Source organism: Arachis stenosperma, chromosome 2 (assembly GCF_014773155.1).
Source record: "Arachis stenosperma cultivar V10309 chromosome 2, arast.V10309.gnm1.PFL2, whole genome shotgun sequence".
NCBI lineage: Eukaryota > Viridiplantae > Streptophyta > Magnoliopsida > Fabales > Fabaceae > Arachis > Arachis stenosperma.
This window is the reverse complement of record NC_080378.1, coordinates 55,904,180-55,930,553: the sequence shown is the minus strand read 5'-3', so window position 1 is coordinate 55,930,553 and position 26,374 is coordinate 55,904,180. Positions and strand designations below refer to the sequence as shown.

The following is a 26,374-nucleotide window of genomic DNA, read 5'->3' as shown; positions in this document are numbered from 1 at the left end:
TTTCCACTCAATTCATCAATATTAGCTTAACTAAATTAATCACCTAACTAAAGTTGCTTGATCCAATCAATCCTCGTGGGATCGACCTCACTCTTGTGAGTTTTACTACTTGATGCGACCCGGTATACTTGCCGGTGAGTTCGTGTGGAATTGTTTTTCCCTCATCATTGGGCTTGGGCCCAACATAGGTCCGGTTTAACCGTTTTAGCACGTTGGTCCAATTTTGGGTTAAAACTTTTAGGATTAGTGTTTTAATTCGTATTCTAATTATTTTTATTTTCTCCAACTATGGAATTTTAGTTTCTTAACCCCTTGGACTCATAATTAATTTATTAGTTAATTATGCATTAACTAACCATGGTTTACATCCTATCTACCTAATTAGAAAATTTGCCCTCAAATTTAATTACCTGTAAAAAGCTGTGAATAGTCCATCCTCATATCCGATTCTAGATCCCAGGTATGCTCCTCTACTCCGGCTCGACTCCAAGCCACTTTTACCAACGGAACTTTTTTTCCGTGCAGATTCTTAATGCTAACATCATTGATTCTGATCGGAGTCACTTGAAACATCATATTTTCCTTCAGCTGAACCGATTTGGACTCTATCATATGAGTTGCATTAGAAGTGTACTTCCTAAGTTTTAAAATGTGGAATACATCATGTAGGTTCGAAAGATAAGGCGGCAAAGCCATCTAATACGCCACCGGCCCAATCTTCTTCAGAATTTGAAACGGACCAATGTAACCGGAATTCAATTTCTTTATCTTTATCACTACCCACTCCCATAGTCGGAGTAATATTCAAGAACACCTGATCACCCTTTTCAAACTCTAAAAGCTTCCGTCTTTGATTCGCATAGCTTTTCTGACGACTCTGAGCGGTGAAAATTCTAGCTTGGATCGTCTTAATCTGTTTAGTTATCTCAGACACCAAGTCCGTCCCAAACAAACTTCCTCTCCGGTCCCATACCAACATAGTGGAGATTGACACTTTCTCTTATACAGAGCCTCATGCGGAGCCATTCCGATGCTCGCATGGTAGCTGTTATTGTACACAAACTCCACTAGTGGCATATAGCGATCCCAACTCATTGGTGGGTCTAGCACACAAGCTCTCCACATTTCTTCTAGAGTTGGAATTGTCCTCTCCGATTGACCATTGGTTTGAAGTTGATACACCGTGGTTAGGCACAATCGAGTTCCGAACGCATTCTTAAAAGCTCCCCAAAACTTTGAAGTGAATCGACGATCCCTATCTGAGACTATGGTCATAGGCACACCATGAAATCTTAAAATCTGCTTAATGTACAGCCTCGCCAATTCCTCCAAAGAATAAGTCATACAGATAGGCAAGAAATGAGAGGACTTCGTCAATCGATCAATAATTACCCATACTGCATCAAATCCTGCCCTAGTTCTTGGCAAACCCGACATAAAGTCCATGGCGATACTTTTCCACTTTCATTGTGGAATTTAGGACGTTGCAACGTCCCGGATGGCTATTGATGCTCGATCTTCACCTTCTGACACATCAAACATTTAGACACATGTTCTGCCACGTCATTTTTCATTTCGAGCCACCAAAACATCGCCTTTAGGTCGTGATACATTTTTGTTGTTCCACGATGAATCGAGAACCTGCTTTAAAGAGCCTTTGTCAACACTTCCAATCTCAGATCTCCCACATTTGGCACATTGGTGCGCGAAATTGTGATCACTACACAACTTTGCACAACTAACCAGCAAGTGCACTGGGTCGTCCAAGTAATAAACCTTACGCGAGTAAGGGTCGATCCCACGGAGATTGTTGGTATGAAGCAAGCTATGGTCACCTTGTAAATCTCAGTCAGGCAGACTCAAATGGGTATGATGATAAACGAAATAAAGCATAAAGATAAAGATAGAGATACTTATGTATATCATTGGTGAGAGCTTCAGACAAGCGAATGAAGATGCCTTCCCTTCCGTCTCTCTGCTTTCCTACAGTCTTCATCCAATCCTTCTTACTCCTTTCCATGGCAAGCTTATGCAAGGGTTTCACCGTTGTCAGTGGCTACCTCCCATCCTCTCATTGGAAATGTTCAACGCACCCTGTCACGGCACGGCTATCCATCTGTCGATTCTCAATCAGGCCGGAATAGAATCCAGTGATTCTTTTGCGTCTGTCACTAACGCCCCGCCCTCAGGAGTTTGAAGCACGTCACAGTCATTCAATCATCGAATCCTACTCAGAATACCACAGACAAGGTTAGACCTTCCGGATTCTCTTGAATGCCGCCATCAGTTCTCGCCTATACCACGAAGACTCTGATCTCACGGAATGGCTGGCTCGTTTGTCAGGCGAGCACTCGGTTGTCAGGCGATCAACCATGCATCGTGTATCAGTAATCCAAGAGATAAACACTAGAGCCTCGAATGCTTGTAGAACAGAAGTGGTTGTCAGTCACTCTGTTCATGAGTGAGAATGATGATGAGTGTCACGGATCATCACATTCATCAAGTTGAAGAACAAGTGATATCTTGGACAAAGAACAAGCGAATTGAATAGAAGAACAATAGTAATTGCATTAATACTCGAGGTACAGCAGAGCTCCACACCTTAATCTATGGTGTGTAGAAACTCCACCGTTGAAAATACATAAGAACAAAAGTGATCATTGGTTTCGGCCCCAGAGAGGGAACCAGAAGAACCAAGATCTGATCTAAGAACTAGATGTCCAAAGATGAAAAATACAATAGTAAAAGGTCCTATATAGAGAACTAGTAGCCTAGGGTGTACAGAGATGAGTAAATGACATAAAAATCCACTTCCGGGCCCACTTGGTGTGTGCTTGGGCTGAGCAATGAAGCATTTTCGTGTAGAGACTCTTCTTGGAGTTAAACGCCAGCTTTTATGCCAGTTTGGGCGTTTAACTCCCATTTTGGTGCCAGTTCCGGCGTTTAACGCTGGAATTTCTGAGGGTGACTTTGAACGCCGGTTTGGGCCATCAAATCTTGGGCAAAGTATGGACTATCATATATTGCTGGAAAGCCCAGGATGTCTACTTTCCAACGCCGTTGCGAGCGCGCCAATTGAGCTTCTGTAGCTCCAGAAAATCCACTTCGAGTGCAGGGAGGTCAGAATCTAACAGCATCTACAGTCCTTTTGAGTCTTTGAATCAGATTTTTGCTCAGATCCCTCAATTTCAGCCAGAAAATACCTGAAATCATAGAAAAACACACAAACTCATAGTAAAGTCCAGAAAAGTGAATTTTAACTAAAAACTAATAAAAATATACTAAAAACTCAACTAAATATACTAAAAACATACTAAAAACAATGCCAAAAAGCGTATAAATTATCCACTCATCACAACACCAAACTTAAATTGTTGCTTGTCCCCAAGCAACTGAAAATCAAATAAGATAAAAAGAAGAGAATATACTATAGACTCCAAATTATCAATGAAACTTAGCTCCAAATTAGATGAGCGGGACTAGTAGCTTTTTGCCTCCAAACAGTTTTGGCATCTCACTTTATCCTTTGAGATTCAGAATGATTGGCTTCTTTAGGAACTCAGAATCCAGATAGTGTTATTGATTCTCCTAGTTAAGTATGATAATTCTTGAACACAGCTACTTTATGAGTCTTGGCCGTGGCCCAAAGCACTCTGTCTTCCAGTATTACCACCGGATACATACATGCCACAGACACATAATTGGGTGAACCTTTTCAGATTGTGACTCAGCTTTGCTAGAGTCCCCAATTAGAGGTGTCCAGGGTTCTTAAGCACACTCTTTTTGCCTTGGATCACAACTTTCTTTCTTTCCTTTTCTTTTCTTTTTCTTTTTCTCCCTTTTCTTTCGTTTTTCTCCTTCTCTTTTTTTTTTCTTTTTTCTTTTTTTTGTATTCACTGCTTTTTCTTGCTTCAAGAATCATTTTTATGATTTTTCAGATCCTCAGTAACATGTCTCCTTTTTCATCATTCTTTCAAGAGCCAACAATTTTAACATTCATGAACCACAAATTCAAAAGACATATGCACTGTTCAAGCATACATTCAGAAAACAAAAAGTATTGTCACCACATCAAACTAATTAAGCTAGTTTTAAAGATGAATTTGAAATCCTGTACTTCTTGTTCTTTTGTGATAAAAACAGTTTTCTTTTAAGAAAGGTGATGGATTCATAGGACATTCATAACTTTAAGGCATAGACACTAAGACACTAATGATCATAAGACACAAACATTGACAAACATAAGCATAGAGATTCGAAAAATAGAAAAATAAAGAACAAGGAGATTAAAGAACGGGTCCACCTCAGTGATGGCGGCTTGTTCTTCCTCTTGAAGGTCTTATGGAGTGCTTGAGCTCCTCAATGTCTCTTCCTTGTCTTTGTTGCTCATCTCTCATGATTCTTTGATCTTCTCTAATTTCATGGAGGAGGATGGCATGTTCTTGGTGCTCCACCCTTAGTTGTCCCATGTTGGAACTTAATTCTCCTAGGGAGGTGTTCAATTGCTCCCAATAGTCTTGTGGAGGAAAGTGCATCCCTTGAGGTATCTCAGGGATCTCATGATGAGAGGGGTCTCTTGTTTGCTCCATCTTTTTCTTAGTGATGGGCTTAAGGTCATGCCTTCTCAGTTGAACCGGCTTTAGATGCCATAAATGGTTATGGAAAAACAAAAAGCAATGCTTTTACCACACCAAACTTAAAAGGTTTGCTCGTCCTCGAGCAAAAGAAGAAAGAAGAGAGTAGAAGTAGAAGGAATGAGGAAGAAGGGAATGGCTTTGTGTTCGGCCAAAGAGAGGGGGAGAAGTGGTGTTTAGGTTGTGTGAAGATGAAGGGGTGAAGAAGGGTTTATATAGGGGTGTTGAGTTGATTGGTGAATGGGTGAAGAAGAGAGAGAGAATGGTGGGGTTGGTGGGGATCCTGTGGGGTCCACAGATCCTGTGGTGTCAAGGAAAAGTCATCCCTGCACCAAATGGCATGCAAAATCACGTTTTGAGCCATTTCTGGCGTTAAACGCCGGGCTGGTGCCCATTCCTGGCGTTTAACGCCAGGTTCTTGCCCTTTCCTGGCGTTTAACGCCAGTCTGGTGCCCCTTTCTGGCGTTAAACGCCCAGAATGGTGCCAGACTGGGCGTTAAACGCCCAACTGCTACCCTCACTGGCGTTTAAATGCCAGTGAGTTCTTCCTCCAGGGTGTGCTGTTTTTCTTCCTGTTTTTCATTCTGTTTTTGCTTTTTCAATTGATTTTGTGACTTCTCATGATCATCAACCTACAAAATAAAATAAAATAACAAAAGAAAATAGATAAAATATAACATTGGGTTGCCTCCCAACAAGCGCTTCTTTAATGTCAGTAGCTTGACAGATGGCTCTCATGGAGCCTCACAGGTACTCAGAGCAATGTTGGAACCTCCCAACACCAAACTTTAGAGTTTGAATGTGGGGGTTCAACACCAAACTTAGAGTTTGGTTGTGGCCTCCCAACACCAAACTTAGAGTTTGACTGTGGGGGCTCTGTTTGTCTCTGATTTGAGAGAAGCTCTTCATGCTTCCTCTCCATGATGACAGAGGGATATCCTTGAGCCTTAAACACATAGGATTTTTCATTCACTTGAATGATCAATTCACCTCCATCAATATCAATCACAGCCTTTGCTGTGGCTAGGAAGGGTCTGCCATCTCTAGTGAGATTCTTGCAGCTTGTACCTCAAAGATCCCTAGCTTCTCCATTACAGAGAGAGGCATGAGGTTTACACTTGACCCTAAGTCACACAGAGCCTTCTTGAAGGTCATGGTGCCTATGGTACAAGGTATGAAAAACTTCCCAGGATCTTGTCTCTTTTGAGGTAATTTCTGCCTAGACAAGTCATCCAGTTCTTTGGTGAGCAAAGGAGGTTCATCCTCCCAAGCCTCATTTCCAAATAACTTGTCATTTAGCTTCATGATTGCTCCAAGGTATTTAGCAACTTGCTCTTCAGTGACATACTCATCCTCTTCAGAGGAAGAATACTCATCAGAGCTCATGAAAGGCAGAAGTAAGTCTAATGGAATCTCTATGGTCTCATTTTGAGCCTCAGATTCCCATGGTTCCTCATTGGGGAACTCAGTGGAGGTTAGTGCACGCCCATTGAGGCCTTCCTCAGTGGCGTCCACTTCCTCTCCTTCCTCTCCAAATTCGGCCATGTTAATGGCCTTGCACTCTCCTTTTGGGTTTTCTTCTGTATTGCTTGGAAGAGTACTTGGAGGGAGTTCAGTAACTTTCTTGCTCAGCTGTCCCACTTGTGCCTCCAAATTTCTAATGGAGGATCTTGTTTCAGTCATGAAACTTTGAGTGGTCTTGATTAGATTAGAGACCATGGTTGCTAAGTCAGAGGGGTTCTGCTTAGAGTTCTCTGTCTGTTGCTGAGAAGATGATGGAAAAGGCTTGCTATTGCTAAACCTGTTTCTTCCACCATTATTGTTGTTGAAACCTTGTTGAGGTCTCTCTTGATTCTTCCATGAGAAATTTGGGTGATTTCTCCATGAAGAATTATAGGTGTTTCCATAGGGTTCTCCTAGGTAATTCACCTCTTCCATTGAAGGGTTCTCAGGATCATAAGCTTCTTCTTCACATGAAGCATCCTTAGTACTGCTTGGTGCATTTTGCATTCCAGACAGACTTTGAGAAATCAAATTGACTTGTTGAGTCAATATCTTGTTCTGAGCCAAAATGGCATTCAGAGTGTCAATCTCAAGAACTCCTTTCTTCTGACTTGTCCCATTGTTCACAGGATTCCTTTCAGAAGTGTACATGAATTGGTTATTTGCAACCATTTCAATTAGTTCTTGAGCCTCTGTAGGCGTCTTCTTCAGATGAAGAGATCCTCCAGCAGAGCTATCCAAGGACATCTTAGATAGTTCAGAGAGACCATCATAGAAAATACCTATGATGCTCCATTCAGAAAGCATGTCAGATGGACACTTTCTGATGAATTGTTTGTATCTTTCCCAAGCTTCATAGAGGGATTCACCGTCCTTCTGTCTGAAGGTTTGGACTTCCACTCTAAGCTTACTCAATTTTTGAGGTGGAAAGAACTTTGCCAAGAAGGCATTGACTAGCTTTTCCCAAGAGTCCAGGCTTTCTTTAGGTTGAGAGTCCAACCATATTCTAGCTCTGTCTCTTACAGCAAAAGGGAATAGCATCAGTCTGTAGACCTCAGGGTCAACCCCATTAGTCTTGACTGTGTCACAGATTTGCAAGAATTCAGCTAAGAACTGATGAGGATCTTCCATTGGAAGTCCATGGAACTTGCAATTCTGTTGCATTAGAGAAACTAGTTGAGGCTTAAGCTCAAAGTTGTTTGCTCCAATGGCAGGGATAGAGATGCTTCTCCCATAGAAGTCGGGAGTAGGTGCAGTAAAGTCACCCAGCACCTTCCTTGCATTGTTTGCATTATTGTTGTTTTCGGCTGCCATGTCTTCTTCTTCTTTGAAGAATTCGGTCAGGTCCTCTATAGAGAATTGTGCCTTAGCTTCTCTTAGCTTTCTCTTCAAGGTCCTTTCAGGTTCAGGGTCAGCTTCAACAAGAATGCCTTTGTCTCTGCTCCTGCTCATATGAAAGAGAAGAGAACAAGAAGATGTGGAATCCTCTATGTCACAGTATAGAGATTCCTTGAGGTGTCAGAGGAAACGAAAAATAGAAGAAGGAGGTAGAAGAATTCGAACTTGATTAGATAGAGTTCGAATTGTGCATTAAGAGGGAGTAGTACCCCATAAATAAAAGGATGTGAGAAGGAGGGAAGAGGATTTTCGAAAATTAATTAAAAAGATGTCAAAAACATTTTGAAAAATTGATTGATAATTTTCAAAAATCCAAAGTGGAAAAGAAATCAAGTGATTTTTGAAAAAGATTTTGAAATTAGAAGTCAAAAAGATTTGATTAAAAACTTATTTTGAAAAAGATGTGGTTAAGAAGATATGATTGGTTTTAAAAAAAATGTGATTGAGAAAATATGATTTGAAAACAATTTTAAAAAGATTTGATTTTAAAAATTAATGACTTGCCTATCAAGAAAAGATATGATTCAAACATTAAACCTTTCTCAACAGAAAAGGCAACATACTTGAAATGTTGAATCAAATCATTAATTGATAGCAGGTATCTTTGAAAAAGGAAAGAAATTGATTTTGAAAACATTTGATTGAAAAGATATGATTTGAAAAAGATTTTGATTTTGAAAAAATGCACCCTTTTTGGGCGTTAAACGCCCAACCAGGTGCCCTGGCTGGCGTTTAAACGCCAGTCTGTCCTTCTTCACTGGGCGTTTTGAACGCCCAGCTTTTTCTGTGCAATTCCTCTGCTGTATGTTCTGAATCTTCAATTCTCTGTATTATTGACTTGAAAAGACACAAATTAAAAATATTTTTGGATTTTTAATAATCAAAATGCAACAAGAATCAAATAACAATGCATGCAGGACACCAAACTTAGCAGTTTGCATACTGCTGACACTATATGAGACACATAAACACTCAAGTCAAAAGAATTCAAAGATCAGAGCAAGTAAATCATCAAGAACATCTTGAAGATCACTAAGACACATGAATGCATGCAATTGACACCAGACTTAAGATGAGACTAGTGTCTCAAACAAGAAACTTTTTGGATTTTATGATTTTTTTGAATTTTTTTTTTGTGTTTTTCGAAAATTAAGTGGAAAAAGATATCAAAATTCTTAATGAGAATTCCAGGAATCAGTGCAATGCAAGTCTAAGACTCCGGTCCAGGAATTAGACATGGCTTCACAGCCAGCCAAGCTTTCAAAGAAAGCTTCGGTCCAAAACACTAGACATGGCCAAAGGCCAGCCAAGCCTTAGCAGACCACTGCTCCAAAAGCAAGATTGATAAAAATCAACAAGCTCTTGTGATGATAAGTTGAAATCTCGGTCCAATGAGATTAGACATGGCTTCTCAGCTAGCCAGACTTCAACAAATCATCATGAAACTCTAGAATTCATCTTCAAGAATTTCGAAAAAAAATACCTAATCTAAGCAACAAGATGAACCGTCAGTTGTCCATACACAAAACAATCCCCGGCAACGGCGCCAAAAACTTGGTACGCGAAATTGTGATCACTACACAACTTTGCACAACTAACCAGCAAGTGCACTGGGTCGTCCAAGTAATAAACCTTACGCGAGTAAGGGTCGATCCCACGGAGATTGTTGGTATAAAGCAAGCTATGGTCACCTTGTAAATCTCAGTCAGGCAGACTCAAATGGGTATGATGATAAACGAAATAAAGCATAAAGATAAAGATAGAGATACTTATGTATATCATTGGTGAGAGCTTCAGACAAGCGAATGAAGATGCCTTCCCTTCCGTCTCTCTGCTTTCCTACAGTCTTCATCCAATCCTTCTTACTCCTTTCCATGGCAAGCTTATGCAAGGGTTTCACCGTTGTCAGTGGCTACCTCCCATCCTCTCATTGGAAATGTTCAACGCACCCTGTCACGGCACGGCTATCCATCTGTCGGTTCTCAATCAGGCCGGAATAGAATCCAGTGATTCTTTTGCGTCTGTCACTAACGCCTCGCCCTCAGGAGTTTGAAGCACGTCACAGTCATTCAATCATCGAATCCTACTCAGAATACCACAGACAAGGTTAGACCTTCCGGATTCTCTTGAATGCCGCCATCAGTTCTCGCCTATACCACGAAGACTCTGATCTCACGGAATGGCTGGCTCGTTTGTCAGGCGAGCACTCGGTTGTCAGGCGATCAACCATGCATCGTGTATCAGTAATCCAAGAGATAAACACTAGAGCCTCGAATGCTTGTAGAACAGAAGTGGTTGTCAGTCACTCTGTTCATGAGTGAGAATGATGATGAGTGTCACGGATCATCACATTCATCAAGTTGAAGAACAAGTGATATCTTGGACAAAGAACAAGCGAATTGAATAGAAGAACAATAGTAATTGCATTAATACTCGAGGTACAGCAGAGCTCCACACCTTAATCTATGGTGTGTAGAAACTCCACCGTTGAAAATACATAAGAACAAAAGTGATCATTGGTTTCGGCCCCAGAGAGGGAACCAGAAGAACCAAGATCTGATCTAAGAACTAGATGTCCAAAGATGAAAAATACAATAGTAAAAGGTCCTATATATAGAGAACTAGTAGCCTAGGGTGTACAGAGATGAGTAAATGACATAAAAATCCACTTCCGGGCCCACTTGGTGTGTGCTTGGGCTGAGCAATGAAGCATTTTCGTGTAGAGACTCTTCTTGGAGTTAAACGCCAGCTTTTATGCCAGTTTGGGCGTTTAACTCCCATTTTGGTGCCAGTTCCGGCGTTTAACGCTGGAATTTCTGAGGGTGACTTTGAACGCCGGTTTGGGCCATCAAATCTTGGGCAAAGTATGGACTATCATATATTGCTGGAAAGCCCAGGATGTCTACTTTCCAACGCCGTTGAGAGCGCGCCAATTGGGCTTCTGTAGCTCCAGAAAATCCACTTCGAGTGCAGGGAGGTCAGAATCCAACAGCATCTGCAGTCCTTTTGAGTCTTTGAATCAGATTTTTGCTCAGATCCCTCAATTTCAGCCAGAAAATACCTGAAATCACAGAAAAACACACAAACTCATAGTAAAGTCCAGAAAAGTGAATTTTAACTAAAAACTAATAAAAATATACTAAAAACTCAACTAAATATACTAAAAACATACTAAAAACAATGCCAAAAAGCATATAAATTATCCGCTCATCACACATAGATCCTCTCCTTTGATCTCTAAACTCCCTCTCTATCTTGGTAATATAATACCCTACTATCAAAATGTCACGCTTCCGGGTGCCACTCTAATAGCTTGAAGTATTACGACGACTTCATATATTTAATAATAAAATAAGAGCCTTTAACTCAAAACCTATCGCTGTTTTCTTTGAAAAATCAAAAGTTCTTTTTCACTAATACAAACATGCATATACATATATAGAAAAGCTTCATACACAAGTAGCTTATAAATATAATATACATACAAAACATACAACTCCTATCTCTCTTATAAGATTATAACAATAAAGGCAAGGAAAATCTATAACATATGTATACAAACAGAAGCATCATATTTGGGAACTTAACAAAAACTCCGCAAGCTTCCTCGTCGGTCCTGAAAAGAGAAGCCTGTAGGGGGTGAGAACATCGTCTTCGCTGGTTCTCAGTAGAGGGTTTAAGACTCATTATAAGAAGATATTTTAAATAAAACTATTTTCAATCGTAGTAAGTGTCAGTTTATTATCCAAATTTAAAATTCATATTTTTCTTATAAAAATTCAATGCAAAATAATACTCAACACATTTCACCGCTTACTCAGAAAATATTTTAACCAAAACTTACCACTGATCCAACCAATCATGGCCTCCAGCCGAAATTAAATTCACTCGGCCTCTGGCCCAAATTAAATTAACTCGGCCTCTAGAACAAATTAAACCAACTCATCCTATGACTTTATTCAAAACAAATCACCATTAAAACTCAATCACAAGTACAAACAATGCAAGACAAACACAATCAGGGAGTAATTACAACAAGTACAACAAATAACAATTAGACAGAAATCATTAGATAGGCAAACCAAAACACTTAAGTGGGGAATAGACTTGTTAGGATCATTTTCACAAGGAGCTAGACAAGTCAAGTTCCTGACAATGGTAGCAGACTATTTCACAAAGTTGGTTGAAGCTATGACATTATCAACTATCAGGTCAACACAATGTCGGAAGTTCATGTGGCGGAAAATCTTGACAAGGTTTGAAATTTCCAAGGTCACTGTTACTGATAATAGAACACAATTTGTAGATGCTAAGTATCAAGAACTTCTGAAAGGATTGGGAATTCAGCAAGTCATTGTGTCAGTAGAACACCCACAAGCTAGTGGGTAGGCTGAGGCTGCAAACAAAGTAATTATGAAATGATTAAGAAAAATGTTAGATGATTCTCTAGGTTTATGGGATGATGAGTTAAGGTCAGTACTATGGTCCTACCATACTATATCTCGATCCTCTATTGAAGAGAATCCATTCAGGCTTACTTACGGTAAAGAAGCTGTAAACCCGAGTAATTAGTGAAAAATTAGTAATTATTAATTAAAAAACTTAAATTTTATGGTTTAGTGAGATAGAACTAATTAAAATAAGAATTTTGACCCAATTTTAAAGGATTTAGCCCAAAATTGGGCCGAACAGGCCGAACAGGGCAAACTGGGCCCGCATTGGGCCCATGGCCCAACCAAAGCCTCATTATATAAAGGATTCAGCCATCCTCCTTCCTCATTACATGAGGAACGCTGAACCATAGAGGAAGGGACTGAATGTGAAGCTCAAACCCTAATACTAACTTCAAACCAAGATATCTTTCTACTCCGAGCTCTGATCACCGCACCGTTTGTGGCCACACGACCGCACTGTCGAACTCTACAAAGCCCAGTAAGAAATTTGGTAAGGAAGCCACGTTTTCATTTCCAATTTTTTCTTTCGAATTAAATGTGTAATCATGTTGGATTTCGCTTGAATTCAGTGTTTAGGTTCGAATTAACTCGTGGGTATTGCCGAGTTTTGACCCAATTCTCCATTGGTAAGGTGAGGATAACTCTAAACCTAGTGAGATCTGAATTCAAGTGAGAGTTATATTGATTTAGTAATGTTCATTGGTATTAGATTGAGTTGTGATGTTAATTGAGGCTTGTTGATGGAATTGGTAGTATCGAAAAGCTGCATGTTGAGCTACGGTAGCTGAGTTTTCTGTTTGGGATGTAATTTTCGAACCTTGGAATTTGTGGGACGGTGTTAGTTGAGGCGTTTCAGACTTTACGAGGAATCGGCCAAGGTATGGTTTTGGTTTCTCGTATTTAATATATAATGTCTTGCGAAACCTTAGGCTAGATGACCATAGGATAGGAATGAATGCATGAGTATATTGAATGCTTGATAATTATTGATATGGATTGTGTAATTGTTTTGGTGGTTGATGTTGGAGATGAAATGGAATGTTAAATGATGACTTAAATGATAGTTGATAAAGTGATTAGAATGAGTATGTATATGTGATGAATTATTGATGATGTTTGATGTGATTAATGATTCATGATGTGAATGCGGTTGTGGTTGATGAAAGATGATTGATGAATGATAATTTTAATGATGATAAATGAGAACGAGGGTTGAGGATATATGAATGTCGATGTATTGATACGTGTGTTGGTAGAATTGAGAGTCTTGGTATGAAGTAGTTTATATTGAGGTGAGATTGGTTATGAAGGGATGTGAGGCTGTGTTGGTTGTGATAGGGTATGTCTTACTTTTGGGTATGGCTTATAAATGTGGTTAGTGATTTATAAATTTGATGGAAATAGAGGTTTGAGGAACTTTTGTAAAAATCTGATTTTTGGCCGAACTTCGGCGAGCCATAACTTGGCTTTCGGATTCCCAAATTATTTCAAACTTATTTCAAATGAAAATTGAGTCCGTGAAATTTATGCCGTTTGAAAAATGGATGAAAAATGTTTTAAAACAAAAAAGTTATGTGTGTCAGAAGTTCGGAGGGCAAAGCTGAAATTCTGGTCAAACTGCAGTGTATGTGTACGCATGCATAGGGCATACACATACAAATGATTCTGTCCAATGTACATGCATACGCGGACAGGTGTATGCATACGCATCTTGGCCCAGAAGAAACCAATGCGTACGCATACCCCTATTTTTCAGTAAATGCATATTTTGTGTTTTAAAACTGATTTTAAACTTCTAAACTTCTATTTTTACTCTTTTAGCCCCAGATCATAGTAGTAACTCTAGTAGTAAGTTGAAGCTAGGAAATAGAGGTAATTTGGAGATGAAGTAAAGGTTGAAAGTGATGAGATTAAGCTATGTAAAGGAAGGTTACTTGGAAGTAAAGGAAGGTCTAGAGTAACTGAACTGAGATGTTAATGATGAGATTGGGGATGACTATGTGTGGCCGGAATGGTCGAGATGTGTGTATGGCCGGAATGGTCGAGAGGGCAAGATTTGGGTGCGATCCCGCTTGCTCGTTAACTTGAAAAATGTATTCGGATGGTAGATTGAGGACAGATGTTCCCTCCCTTGTCGTGATGAGGGTGTGGGAAAATTGAAAAGGCACTCTCCTTCATATTGTTTCCCCATATTCTTCTCTAGTTGCAAGGTGGAAAGGCACGCTCCTTCGATGTGAAAAGGCACTCTCCTTCGTATCTCCTCCAGGAGAAGGTGGAAAGGCACACTCCTTCAATGTGGAAAGGCACTCTCCTTCGTTTATGATCCTCATGGAGATGCGCAACCTAGAGACAAATGTTTGGGTTAGCTACCAGATGTGTCGGGTTCTGACGATTTAACCGACACGTGAGCTTACAGCCAGTAGGACAGGCATACATCATGTTGCAATTGTTTGCTTTATTTGGGTGTGCATAATGTTTTGGTTTTCCTATCTGATAAATTTGTTTAACTGATAACTGTGATACTTGCTGTAACTGTTCTTTAAATGTGTTTGCCCTGTATTTGCTTGTGTTTTTTATTGTCTTTCTATGTTGAGTACCTTGGTGGTGGACGAGTGATAATGTTAATTTGATTTGAAATGGGCCAGAGGCTGGGTTGAGTTTATTTGGGACAGAGGCCGAACTGGTTTGATTTGGGCCATAGGCCATGACTGGTTGGGTCAGTGGTAAGGGTTAGAATCGAATGAGACAGTAAGTGTATTGTAATTTGAGATTAAGTTAGGATTGAGTTAGAACCTTAAGAACCTTAGATATCTACCCCTACTTATGGTTTCTGTTTAGTTCCTTAAGAATTATAATCTGAGTGTCAGCATTCTAGGATTACCTTTGGCTTTCCTGGGACCTTATTTATTATATATGTGTACACCTTAACCATACTGAGAACCCCCGGTTCTCATTCCATACAATATTTGTGCCTTTTCAGGTGCAGGTTGAGAAGCACCACTCTGTATTCTGGAGACGCCGATGAAGCAAAGAACTCTTGGGACTCGGGGTTATATCTTTGTTTATAGTTATGTATGTATATAAGATCTCTACCTTGTATTTTATATTTGTCCCTCTTAGAGGTTGACTCGGAGAAACAGGTTGTCAATTTTCTATTTTGGTTTACTTTTGGGTTTAATTGTGTATATGTATATATGCTTTGGCCAGTTCAAGCTTCGCGAGCCGAGTCAGAAGCCTTGCTATATGTATCTTTGGAATTCTTCTCTCATAGTTATCGTTTACGCGAGTGATGCGACTTTCTGTTTAACGCTTTGCTTAACTCTTCTTCACAGGCTTCTAGTTAAAATTTCTTTCAACTATTATTACATATATATTTTTTTACTTTTAGAAGTCATAATACCTTACCACCTTAACTTTATTACTTACGCATAAGATTCTGTGTGATAGGTATTACAGAAGCAGTCACTCAAGTGGAAATGGATGAAATTAGTTCAAGAATGTTTTTTAGAAACTCAGATAGTATTTTGAGTTTAGAACTTATTGATGAAGTAAAGTCAGCCGCTAATCTGACTAAGCAAGCATTGAAACAAAGAATTGCAAAGAGGTATAATACTAATGCCAGACCTAGGAATTTTCAAGCAGGAGACCTAGTATTGAAGCAAGCTGATGCCGATACCTCGAAAGCTCAAAGAAAGTTGGCTCCTACTTAGAAATGACCCTTTAGGATCAAAGAAGATTTGGAGAAAGGAGAATACAAATTAGAGAATCATGATGGTACCAAAGTTCTAAAGACATGAAATGTTATTCATCTCAAAATTTATTACTCTTAGAAAGTTTTAATGGTCGAATAAAGACACTCAATTGCTATTAACATATGTTTTTATTGAGGCCTTCTCAAAATTCAATTTTTATTTAACTTTATTAAATTCAATTTATTTGTCATTTTAATGATTCTTTGTAAAATTATATTCATTTTTTTAACGTTATTCTTTGAGTATGCAATTATTCATGGTAACGAAGCATTAACATCGGTAAAACGGTAAATAAGCGTTAATATCAGAAAAACGGTAAGTACATATTTAAAGTGCAAAAATCATTAATATCAAAAAAATGATAATAAATATTACACGTGCATAATGATACTTTAAAGGTAGTAAAAGTTGCAATAAACTTAGCCTAGATTAAAAAATAAAGTTAAAAACAATTAAAAGATTTTCGAAAAGACACAAAAGAGTTGTTTCCAAACAAAATCCAATAGCTTAGAAAAATCACAAAAGATCTTTATAAGATCTCTATCATTTTTCCATCAATTACTTTCTTGAAGGCACTACTTGATGATGTATCCAAATCAGGAGCTAGGACCTTAATTTGTTCTTGAATGTTGTGATCAACGTCGAATAACTCATCTACAGCATCTTGTTCAGCATACTTAACTGATTTGTTAAGAGATTCGACCTCCTTCATTAGCTCAGCAACTTGCTTGTTCAGATTCTCAAGTTTTGTCTCAAAAGTCTTCTTTGCTTCCTCTAAAGACTTAATTTTTCTTTGAAGTGTGGTATTCTCTTCTTGCAAAGAAGCAAGAGAAGCATTGAGACTCTGAATTTGAGCTGCTGAACTTTTAAGCTCCTTATCTTTGGTGATGAATTTAGAATGATGATTTGAAACCTCCTTCTCATCATCTTGAATGAAGGTATCTAAGCTGAGCAACATTCTCTGAACTCGAGGCAAGGTATCCCCGAAAGGCATCTTAGCATCCCCGATTTCGTGTCATCAGTCATCAAATATTCATCAATGAATTCAGGAGATTGGAACTCTTTCTCTAAAATACAACCAAAGGAGGTAGGATGAGGGACTCCACTTGATTCAGCATTGGTTTTTCTTTTTTTTTTTCTTCTTCTTTTTTGGAGAGTTGGTAGAAGATTGTTCGTCCAATTTTTGAACTTCAAGGCCTTTCTCGAACCTTGGGGGAGGAGGAAGATTACTCATTGTGGCTGATGAAGACATCCTATAACCAACACCAGGATTGGTCGGGATGCTGGATCCAGAAGATAATCTTCTTCTCATGGCAACAATAGCTTCGAGTCTACCAGCCATTTCAACTTCTAGGAAAAAGGAAGAGCAAAGTAATAACATTAGTCAGTCAGATGCTAATATATGACATGTGTTGTAAATTAAAGCATAGCATTGAAACTTTACTAGTGGCATTACGAGCCGCATGCTCATTAGCTAAGACATCCTTTAGATTGAGAGGAAGTTTTTTCCACAACTCTAGAAGCACATGGATACTTGTAAGCTTGAATGAATTTATCCCGGTTAAGTTAATTTTGGAGAAAAACATTGAAGTTCCAATAAATGTTAAATCATTTTTCATCTTGTAAAGTCATGAAAAAAGGAGTAATACTTTCTACTCTTTCAACTTTAAAATATTTTTTTTTAAAAAAATTCATGATGGAATTCTTTAAATAAATTGAACATCCTTCTATTACGGTTACCTCAGAAAGAGATGAACCCACAACTTTGGAAAATTAAAGGCATGGTTAAGTTAAAGAAATAAAAAAAAAAATACTTTTATGTTAGCCTTAAGGCCCAAAAAAGAGCAACGAAGCTCAAAACATTGTATAATGTCCCAAAAGGAAGACGAACTCCAAGTCGAGTGAACAGAGTCTCATACATTCACAACCAATCAAACACGTTTCCAACATATTAATTTATGTGGCAGAGACGATTCTTGTGCCTAGAACAGAGAGCACGTAGAAATGACCGAAATCCGAGTTGAAGATAACTACAAATTTTCGTAGTCCATCCAAGTCCTCCTGCGTGATAATAGGGAGAGTGGATTTGACCTCACTAGAAATCCATGAGTAGTGTCCACCTCTTGAACTGGATTAGGTTGTGGCTTAGGTTGGCTTGAAGTGGCTTGAAGTACCAACGTGTTCATGGTTTGCAATAACTTTTCTTCTCGACATCTCAAAAAATCTACCAGAACACCACTACGTTACAGAAGAAAAAATTAAAAAATTGCTCGAAGATTTCGAGAAACAAATTAATAATTTTTGAAAATATCCAATAAAGGGTAGAGTACAGCCTATACAACACAACTTTAAAATAGGAGAAAAAGCTAAAAGTGGTACCCTACTACTTCTACCTAATCGAAACTGCTAAGATAAAAAATCCTATCAAATTCTTATTAAAGTTATTCGAATGCATGCTACGGTAAAAGAAGAAAATTTCAGGAAAAGCAAAACTTTCATGAACAAAAGAATGATGCATTTGGAATGTAAATGAATAAAAAGTAAATTTTTTCCTTGGATTTGATAAAGATTGTTGCCAAAACTAGAAAAGCTCAGGAAGAAGGGGCTGATAAATTGCTTCATTACTCAGATGATGTTGAAAAAATATATGTATATTATATATTTTTTTATAAATGTACCGGAAACATATATATTATATATATTTTTTATAATTTAGACCAACAGTTAAAATAACTGAAATACTGATATTTTCAGTACACTTAAAACTTTTTTTATATTATAAAAGATGAATACTATGGTACCTATCACATTGTATCTAAGTTACTAAAAAAATAAATAAATAATAGGGGTTAAGTATGGTTTTGGTCCCAAAAATTTTCAGTCAGAATCGAAATCGTCTCTCATCTAATTTCCGATTTAGAATCATCCTTAACGTTTTTTTCGTATTAAAATCATTCTTTTTATTTTTTTGGACAAAAATACCCTCACCACTACTAACACAATTACCTCCTCCACCACCACCAACACCAACACCACCGCGACAACCTCCACCAACACCACCACCAACGCTGCCGCCGTCCCCCTCCCCCTCCCCGCCTCCCTTTCCCCCCACCCCGCGTCCCCTCTCCCTCCCCGTATCCCCTTCCCCCCACCCCTCACCTCCACCTCCACCTCCACCTCCACCAGAGAAGCAGAAACAGAAAGCAGAAAATCAACAAATCCAACATAAGCAGAAACAGAAAGCAACAAATCAACAAATCCAACAAAAAGCCAAATCAAAAATTCAAAGTACAAAGAAGTAGATGCAGAAGGCGAAGAGCAACGGCGGCTGGGTAGATCGGCGGTGGCAGAAGCATGCATGAACGGCGGCGACACACTCCACGGCTGGGTAAATCGGCAGCTCGGGCTCCCCTTTCCGGCGACGCACTCCACGGTGGCGGCAGAAAGATACATGAAGGGAATGTAGCGACGTCTTTCTCTGGTCGTGGTTCCGGCGGTGGCTCGTGGGTGGACCGGCGATAGTGGCGGCGGCTATGGACTCCTCCCCTCCCTCCCGCGTTTCCTTTTCCCCCCACCCCCCACCCCCAACGCATTTCCTTTGCCCCCTCTCCAAAACGCGTTTTTTTTTTTTAATTTTATATTTTTTATTAAAATAGGGGTAGTTTAGGAATTAAATTAAAAATTTTATTTAAAAGGATGATTTTAATACGAAAAAAACGTTAAGGATGATTCTAAATCGAAAATTAGATGAAAGACAGTTTTGATTCTGGCTAAAAACCTTTGGGACCAAAACCATACTTAACCCTAAATAATATTTGATAAATTTTACATGATTTACTTTTTACTTTAAACATTTTATTTTTTATTTTAAAAAATAAGTTAGGCAATTTAAACACCGTAACAAAATCACAATAAAACTCACCATTATAAAAAACATAAACTCTTTAACTTAACATCAAAACATGGCATTAAAGTAGTACGTTAAAGTCAGTAAATGTCTACAAACAGATATCAAAACAATGTATTACAGGAAAAAAGAAAAACTTAACAAGTAACACACTTCTCTCTAACACCTAAAAATACTAATAACTTAAGTATCGAAATGTTTTCGTAAATTGCCTTCTCGGTCTGGTTCCAACTTGACTTAAACTAGAATTTCTAAGACTCCTTAGCTCGTCACCTCTGTAACAGTTACGAACATTAACAAAGATAGTTACTACTAGTTATTAATACTATTAAACTATTAGATGCCTCCATATAGCTGGTCGATCTCTTGATATTAAAAGAGCACGAGATCCGATGTAATCAAATGAAGGGCAATACAAATCATCTGGTCCAATGATTTCTCTAAAAGTTTGTGAATTTGAGGAATCCATGTTGAAAATCTTCAATGCATCATCATCTTTTAGCGTATCGAAGACATGAAGTCCGAGGCCACAAATACCCATGACAAAATCAGAATTACCCCAAACTTGGGTGATTGCTGCATAGTGTGAGTGGGTATTAGATTCTGGAAAGGCGTAAGTGTGGAATAGTCCTTGTTTGCGCAACGAGAATTGTTGCAACATATATGAGGATTGCTTCTTGCCCATTGCATTGGAGCTAGTACAGCCAAGCAAAACAGTCTCTCCACGAGAGAAAACTGATTGCGCGCTAATGCCATGTTTTGATATTTTAAGGCCAATGCCAGAGGGTTGGCGGAAGTCCAAGATGTTAATGGAATCTGAGGTGCAAAACACACCATCATTTCCTTCGGCTTCTGAGGAACTTACTCTGCAATGAATTTTATTACTCTTGGTTAACAATAGAAAAAGAAAATGGTTAAAATGCATGAACCAAAATCACTTGAGAAATCTCTTTCTTTATCATGCTTTTATTTTATAATAGCAGAATCACAAAGGAGAAGTATAATTTAGAGAATTAAAATATGGCCATTATGCTAGTTCCTAGTGATTGATACTTTAATAGATACACTAAAAGGAAAAGCTATAGAGCATATAGTTTAATCAACAAGAGTAAGTTATGGCAATAACTATAGAATTGTTAAAACAAAGAAAGTAATGCAGAAACTTACCTTTTCCGAACTCCTCCACCCATCTCAGCATCAGTGTTGCTCACATGTAGAGCAGAAACTTTCTGCCCACCCACCGAAATAGAAAGCAAAGCTTGAGGATTGAGTGAGTTCACATCCCAAAGAGAAATGGACTCGGATTCTGCTACTACTACTTTTCCCCTATTTCTCCATTGCAAAGGGCTAGAATATTCCATTGCAAGAACAGGCCTCTGAACATCCCATTTCATGATTTGCTCTCCATCACGAACATCAAAAACTTTCACAGCCCTCTGTGAGCTGGTAGTAGAGATGATGAGGGGTCCACAGGGTTTATACCAACATTGCTTGGCTTCTGCTGCCAAGTTGCCAAATGCAGAACTTCTCCTCTGCACAACATTATTGGACAAAGGTCTAAGTGCTGTTCTTGAAGATGCTGTTCCAACCTCAGTCTGGAAAGCTTGCACTTCCTTTGTGTAAAAATCCCATGAGCAGAATCCTGAATCTATAGTATTGCCAGCAGATGCAGCTACCACAAACCTTCCAGAGCAACCATCCGAACCAGGGGCACGAACTACCCAACAATCTCTCCACATATTAGGTGACACTTCAGGTGGGGGCATATATACAGCTTTTTCCTAAGGAAAAAAAATAGTAATTATTCAGCTTAAAATAATACTTCGTTATTGTAACTAGGCCAAACTGCAAATATGAACGTAATAATCTAAAACATAGTAAAGTTGAGACTACAATATCATACCAGCATTATTCATATTCATAAACATCATTGACAAAACTAAAATGGCATTCACAACGAAAACGTGATATGAAAAAATCATTTATCTTGAGAGGTAAAATGTAGCTCTAGGTTTCTAAATTCTAATCCCCCCGGGGCGGCGCCCACCTTCTTTCTTTTTTTTTTTTTTTTTCATTTGTTTTCTAAAACCCAGTCAAAAGCACTCCTCACCATATGACCTTGGACGCCAACAATCTCCTCGCTACTTCTGACCATGTTGGCTCTGAACAAATACATTACAAATGACTCAAGTAACCAAATTCTCGGATTTCGTTCATTTATGCTTCATACCTCCCTTAATAATCATATTGCTTTCTTGTTAACAGATATTTTACGTTCTCCTCATATCACTCAAAATTTGATTAGTGTTACTAAATTCGCAAAATATAATATGGTTTATTTTGAATTTCATCCATATCGTTTTGTTGTCAACTGCCAGGTTACCCACAAGACCCACCTTCAAGGAACCCTTAGAGGGTACATCTGTATATTTTGTCCATACACACGTATGACTGCTCATCCATGGAAGAACAACTTATCTTAATAACGACAAGCACTTTATAGCATGAACTATACCGGGTATCAAAACAAAAACATGATAGGAAAAGAAGATAACTTATGTTGTAAGATGAAAAAGCATAGTCAAATAACTCACTATTAAACAATTTATATATAAATCAATCATAGCAAACTTGATAAGGCAACAATTATAACAATACATGCTAGATTTACTAGTCGATTTACATACCTCGCAATTGGCAATATCATAATATGAACACGAACCATCATCATGAGCAAGGATGACAGCCTCCCCTTCAGACACAAACCATCCTCCAGTGGCATTCTTGTCTCCGATCTCATTTAGCTTATAATTGAAAGCTTCATCCATCTCATCTCCAACAAATGCTTCCTGCTTATTCTCCTGATCATCAAATTCCTCAAGCTTCTCGTCAGACTCAAGAAGCATATCAATATTGTCAGACCTCTGATTCAAGCCAGACGAAGAGCCCTTCATCGCATTGCGACCACCCTCAGTTTCCTGCACCTCGCAGCACCTGACTCCACCACCACCACCACCACCACCCACACTTATCTCCTTGTCGTTATTAAGAGAAGCCAAAAACTCCACAGCAATTGAATTCTCACTAACAGGACTTAGCACCTTGTTATCTTCCACCTTAGCCTTCACATCATCAGATCCATTACCTAAACAGCTCTCCGACGAGGACGACCATGATTCCTTCAATAGTATCCGATTCTTAATCAACTTATGGTGAGGGAACAACCTATCCTCAAGCTCCTCAGTTTTCAACCCTTTGATCAAGCTCTTCCCGTCACCCAATCTCTTAGATTCATCATTCTCAGATTCCCCTTTACAAATGTTTTCAACATTTCCATTACTATAACTACCCACTTTACCAGAATCAGCACCAGTGACATGAACCATAGCCTTCTCAATCCCCGAAATCTTCTCCTGAATATCCGAAAGTATCACCTTTGACGCATCAGGGTTGTTCATATCCAACAACTCCTTAGTCTTCTTTATATCCGAAGCGATTCTCTTAACCTTCCCTTCAAGAAACGCAAGCTTCTCGTGAAGCCTACTAGAGGACTTCCCACTATTACAACCACTACTTTCTTCCGAAACCTTGCTCCCATCTTTCAAAATCGAATATTTTTCTCTCTGAACCTTCCCACCCACTATTTTAGAAGCACTCTTTTCGCCACTTCCCTTACCCGTTAAATTTGTAACCTTTTCGGCGCTTCTGAAGCTCCCTCCCGGTTCTCGAGTCGGGTTGGCCCGATCCAGATGCATTTTTCGGGTCTCGTGGGAATCCGAAGAGATTCTATTCAATTCGAAACGGCTTGAGCTTCTGCCTCTGGGGACCGATGTAGTGGATCTCCGGACAACGGAATCTCTTGACGCCGCAGCAGTGATTGCTGCCTTGTCGACACGTGGCACGGCTCGGATCGTGGGCTTCTCGGATCCATGAGACGTGGATCGGCGGAGCTGCTGGCGGTTTTCTTTCTCGGCGGAAGAACAGAACTTTACAGAGGCGGAAGAAGAAAGCTTGGTCGTAGCCGATGCATCATGGGAACGGGCCTTGCGAGAGGCGGAGAGCGGTGGAGTTACGGACCTGGATGAGCGGCGGAGGGTGGCGGCGGTGGGGTCTCCGCCGTCACGGTCTTTGACCCGGCGAGTGGACATGAAAATGAGAATGAGTTAGTAATTAGGGTTTTTAGTGTGATTTGGGAAAAAGGAGTGAAACTTGAAACGAGGGATGCGGAAGGAGGAGAAGTGGAGAAGATTTTGGGGTATGGACGTATGGTGTGGGGTATAAGCGGGAAAAGATTTAATTTTTGAGTTTTGAACATTTTGAGTTCTTTTTCTCTTTTTGGTGAGTTTCATGAGTACAATTAGTCAATTAGGCTCCGTCTGCCGTTTGGTAACAAATATCAAAAGACACAGAGACAAAAATTTTTATTGTGTTTGGTAATAATATGCATAATAATATACTAAATTTATATTTATATTAAAATATTAAATTTATCTTCATCAATAACACTATTATTACCACTATTATAATTATCAATATCTACAACTACTATTATTATTTACAACCATCATCACAACAGTTGAGTTTAGAAAATTAATATTAAAATAATGATTAATATTTAATTAGATATTTATTAAATTATTACAAATTATATGTTTAATAAATTTTGTTTAATTTACAAAAAAGCAAATTAATTTTCATATTGGCCCAATAAACAATTGAGTAAGGCACAGTTTGGGTAAATGACTTAAATAAGTTTTTTTGGAAAAGGAGCTTAAAACATAAGGACTTTTATTAAAAGCAGCTTATAAATAAGTTATTTTGTGTTTGAATTTTTAGTTATAAAAGTACTTATTTTAAAGTTGTAGCGTTTGGATAAATAACTCAAAAAACAAATTTTTTTATAAAAGAGAATGAATATTAAAATAACCATGATAACAAATACTTTCTAATATTGAATGTTGATTTTACATAACCTAATCACTAATATTGTGTATGATATGATAGGTGAAAATAAAAAATAAATATAAAATGCGTGTTAATGTATATTTTATTACTGTTTTTTATTTTTTATTTTTACTCCTATTAGAACTCTATTCTCCTTTATTGAGGTCAAGAACTTGTTATAATTAACTATGAAAATAATAATAAGCTATAAAATTACATATGAAAAAAATAAAATTAAAACTGAAATTTCATACCACACATGAATATAAATTTAATAATAAAAAATAGTGATAAAATGATAAAAAAAATTTAAAAGGAATATATGCAGTAAGTTGTTCAGATGTAATATTGTCTGAAAATATGGAGTATCAATACTTCCATCAGATGTTATGTAAAAATGGTGAGACTTGAAACATTGCGTGAGAATGATGGTGGAAGGTCAGTGCTTCTAGCAGACCTTGTGTGAAAATAGTGATGAAGGGTCAGTATTTTTCATAGAGTCAAGAAGGAAAGTAAATTTTTTTGTTTTAAAATTAATTTTTTTTAAGTAAGTGGTAGAATGACTTCTCGAGAAGCAAGAAGTCATATATTTCTACTTCTTCAAAAAGCTGCAAATTAACTTTTCGGAAAGTTAAAAGCTTTTTTTAAAATAGTGCCAAACACATAGATTATGACTTTTCATAATCCAAAAGTTAAAAAAAGTAGATTCTGCTACTTCCCAAACGGGCTCTAAGTCCACTTCGGCTATTACATTAACTTTTCTGTGAGAAGTTCGTCTTAAAAAAAGAACCCTTAGAGCGTGTTTTCCTTTTTCTCCATACTCTCTCTTTACTGTGTGACTTTATCACTGCCACGGTCCTTATTCGGCCCCATGACCGAAGCAGGGTCGTCGGGAGGAACCCCCCAAATGAACGTGACCCATCAGAGTAAGAAAGGGATCTCCTGCAGAGAAGTGTCAAAAAAGTACGTAAAGGAGATGAAGGTTTAACTGGAACAGAAGCATTAGTACCAAGATTTGAAGAATGGATGCAGCACGAAGAAGGAGGAGCAAACAATAGGACCTATACAGACATGGTGACAGAAAAAAAAACCAAGACCTTGAATGAATAAAGTGTGCTCCTGATTCGTTTCACTCTGCAGCCTCTAATCTTTATTTTCAGGTTTGAAACTGGGCCAAAAGCAGCCCAGAAATTGCCCCCAGCATTTTCTAGTAACTGAGGCACGTGACGCTTGTCACGCGTACACGTTGTTTGTCTGCTGCACCGGTTACGCATTCGCTTCATCCATGCGTGCGCGTCGAGGCCAGCTTCTCAAAACTTCAATTTCTTGTGTTCCTTCCACTTTTGCATGCTTCCTTTCCATCCTCTAAGCCATTCCAGCCCTATAAACCCTGAAAACATTTAACAAACATATCACGGCATCGAATGGTAATAAGAGATTATTAAAAATTAGCAATTTTAAAGCCAAAGAAGCATGTGTTCAATCATAGCACAAAATTAGAAAGGAAACTTGAAAACATGCAATTTACATGAATAAGTGGGAGAATAATTGACAAAATCCACTCAATTCAATACAAAATAAACAATAAAATAGTGGTTTATCAATCTCCTCACACTTAAACATTAGCATATCCTGATGCTAAGTTTAAGAGAAGCTATAAAGAAGGTGAAGAAGGATGGTAGAATTTATTAAATGCAACCTATCTATATAAATGCAACTAAATGCAAAATGTTTCTACCTACTTGGTTAAAAGTAAATAAATCTGGCAAGAACAAATATGAA

The 26,374-nt window shown here is 38.3% G+C and overlaps 1 protein-coding gene and 1 non-coding gene across 2 annotated transcripts; one reads left to right on the top strand and one right to left on the bottom strand.

Annotated features, from left to right (window-relative positions):
- Positions 1–6,942: 6,942 nt before the first annotated feature.
- On the top strand, positions 6,943–7,046 carry LOC130964388 (small nucleolar RNA R71). Its single transcript, XR_009080485.1, has one exon. It is a non-coding gene; the product is annotated as a small nucleolar RNA R71 (small nucleolar RNA).
- Positions 7,047–19,644: 12,598 nt separating this feature from the next.
- On the bottom strand, positions 19,645–23,918 carry LOC130960145 (KIN14B-interacting protein At4g14310). The gene is made up of 3 exons (XM_057885456.1): positions 22,336–23,918; positions 20,816–21,429; positions 19,645–20,514 (listed from the first exon to the last, which is right to left on the bottom strand). Exons 1-3 carry the CDS (start codon positions 23,794–23,796, stop codon positions 19,977–19,979), a joined length of 2,613 nt encoding a protein of 870 aa, XP_057741439.1. The 5' UTR covers positions 23,797–23,918; the 3' UTR covers positions 19,645–19,976.
- Between the last annotated feature and the right edge of the window lie 2,456 nt (positions 23,919–26,374).

What these genes read in the sequence shown, in the direction of transcription:
- LOC130960145 (XM_057885456.1), bottom strand. Translation starts at nt 23,796, where the DNA reads ATGTCCACTCGCCGGGTCAAAGACCGTGACGGCGGAGACCCCACCGCC. An exon ending in ATGATATTGCCAATTGCGAG is followed by an intron (nt 21,430 to 22,335) that starts GTATGTAAATCG and finishes TTTTTTCCTTAG; the next exon opens with GAAAAAGCTGTATATATGCC. An exon ending in GGTGGAGGAGTTCGGAAAAG is followed by an intron (nt 20,515 to 20,815) that starts GTAAGTTTCTGC and finishes AATTCATTGCAG; the next exon opens with AGTAAGTTCCTCAGAAGCCG.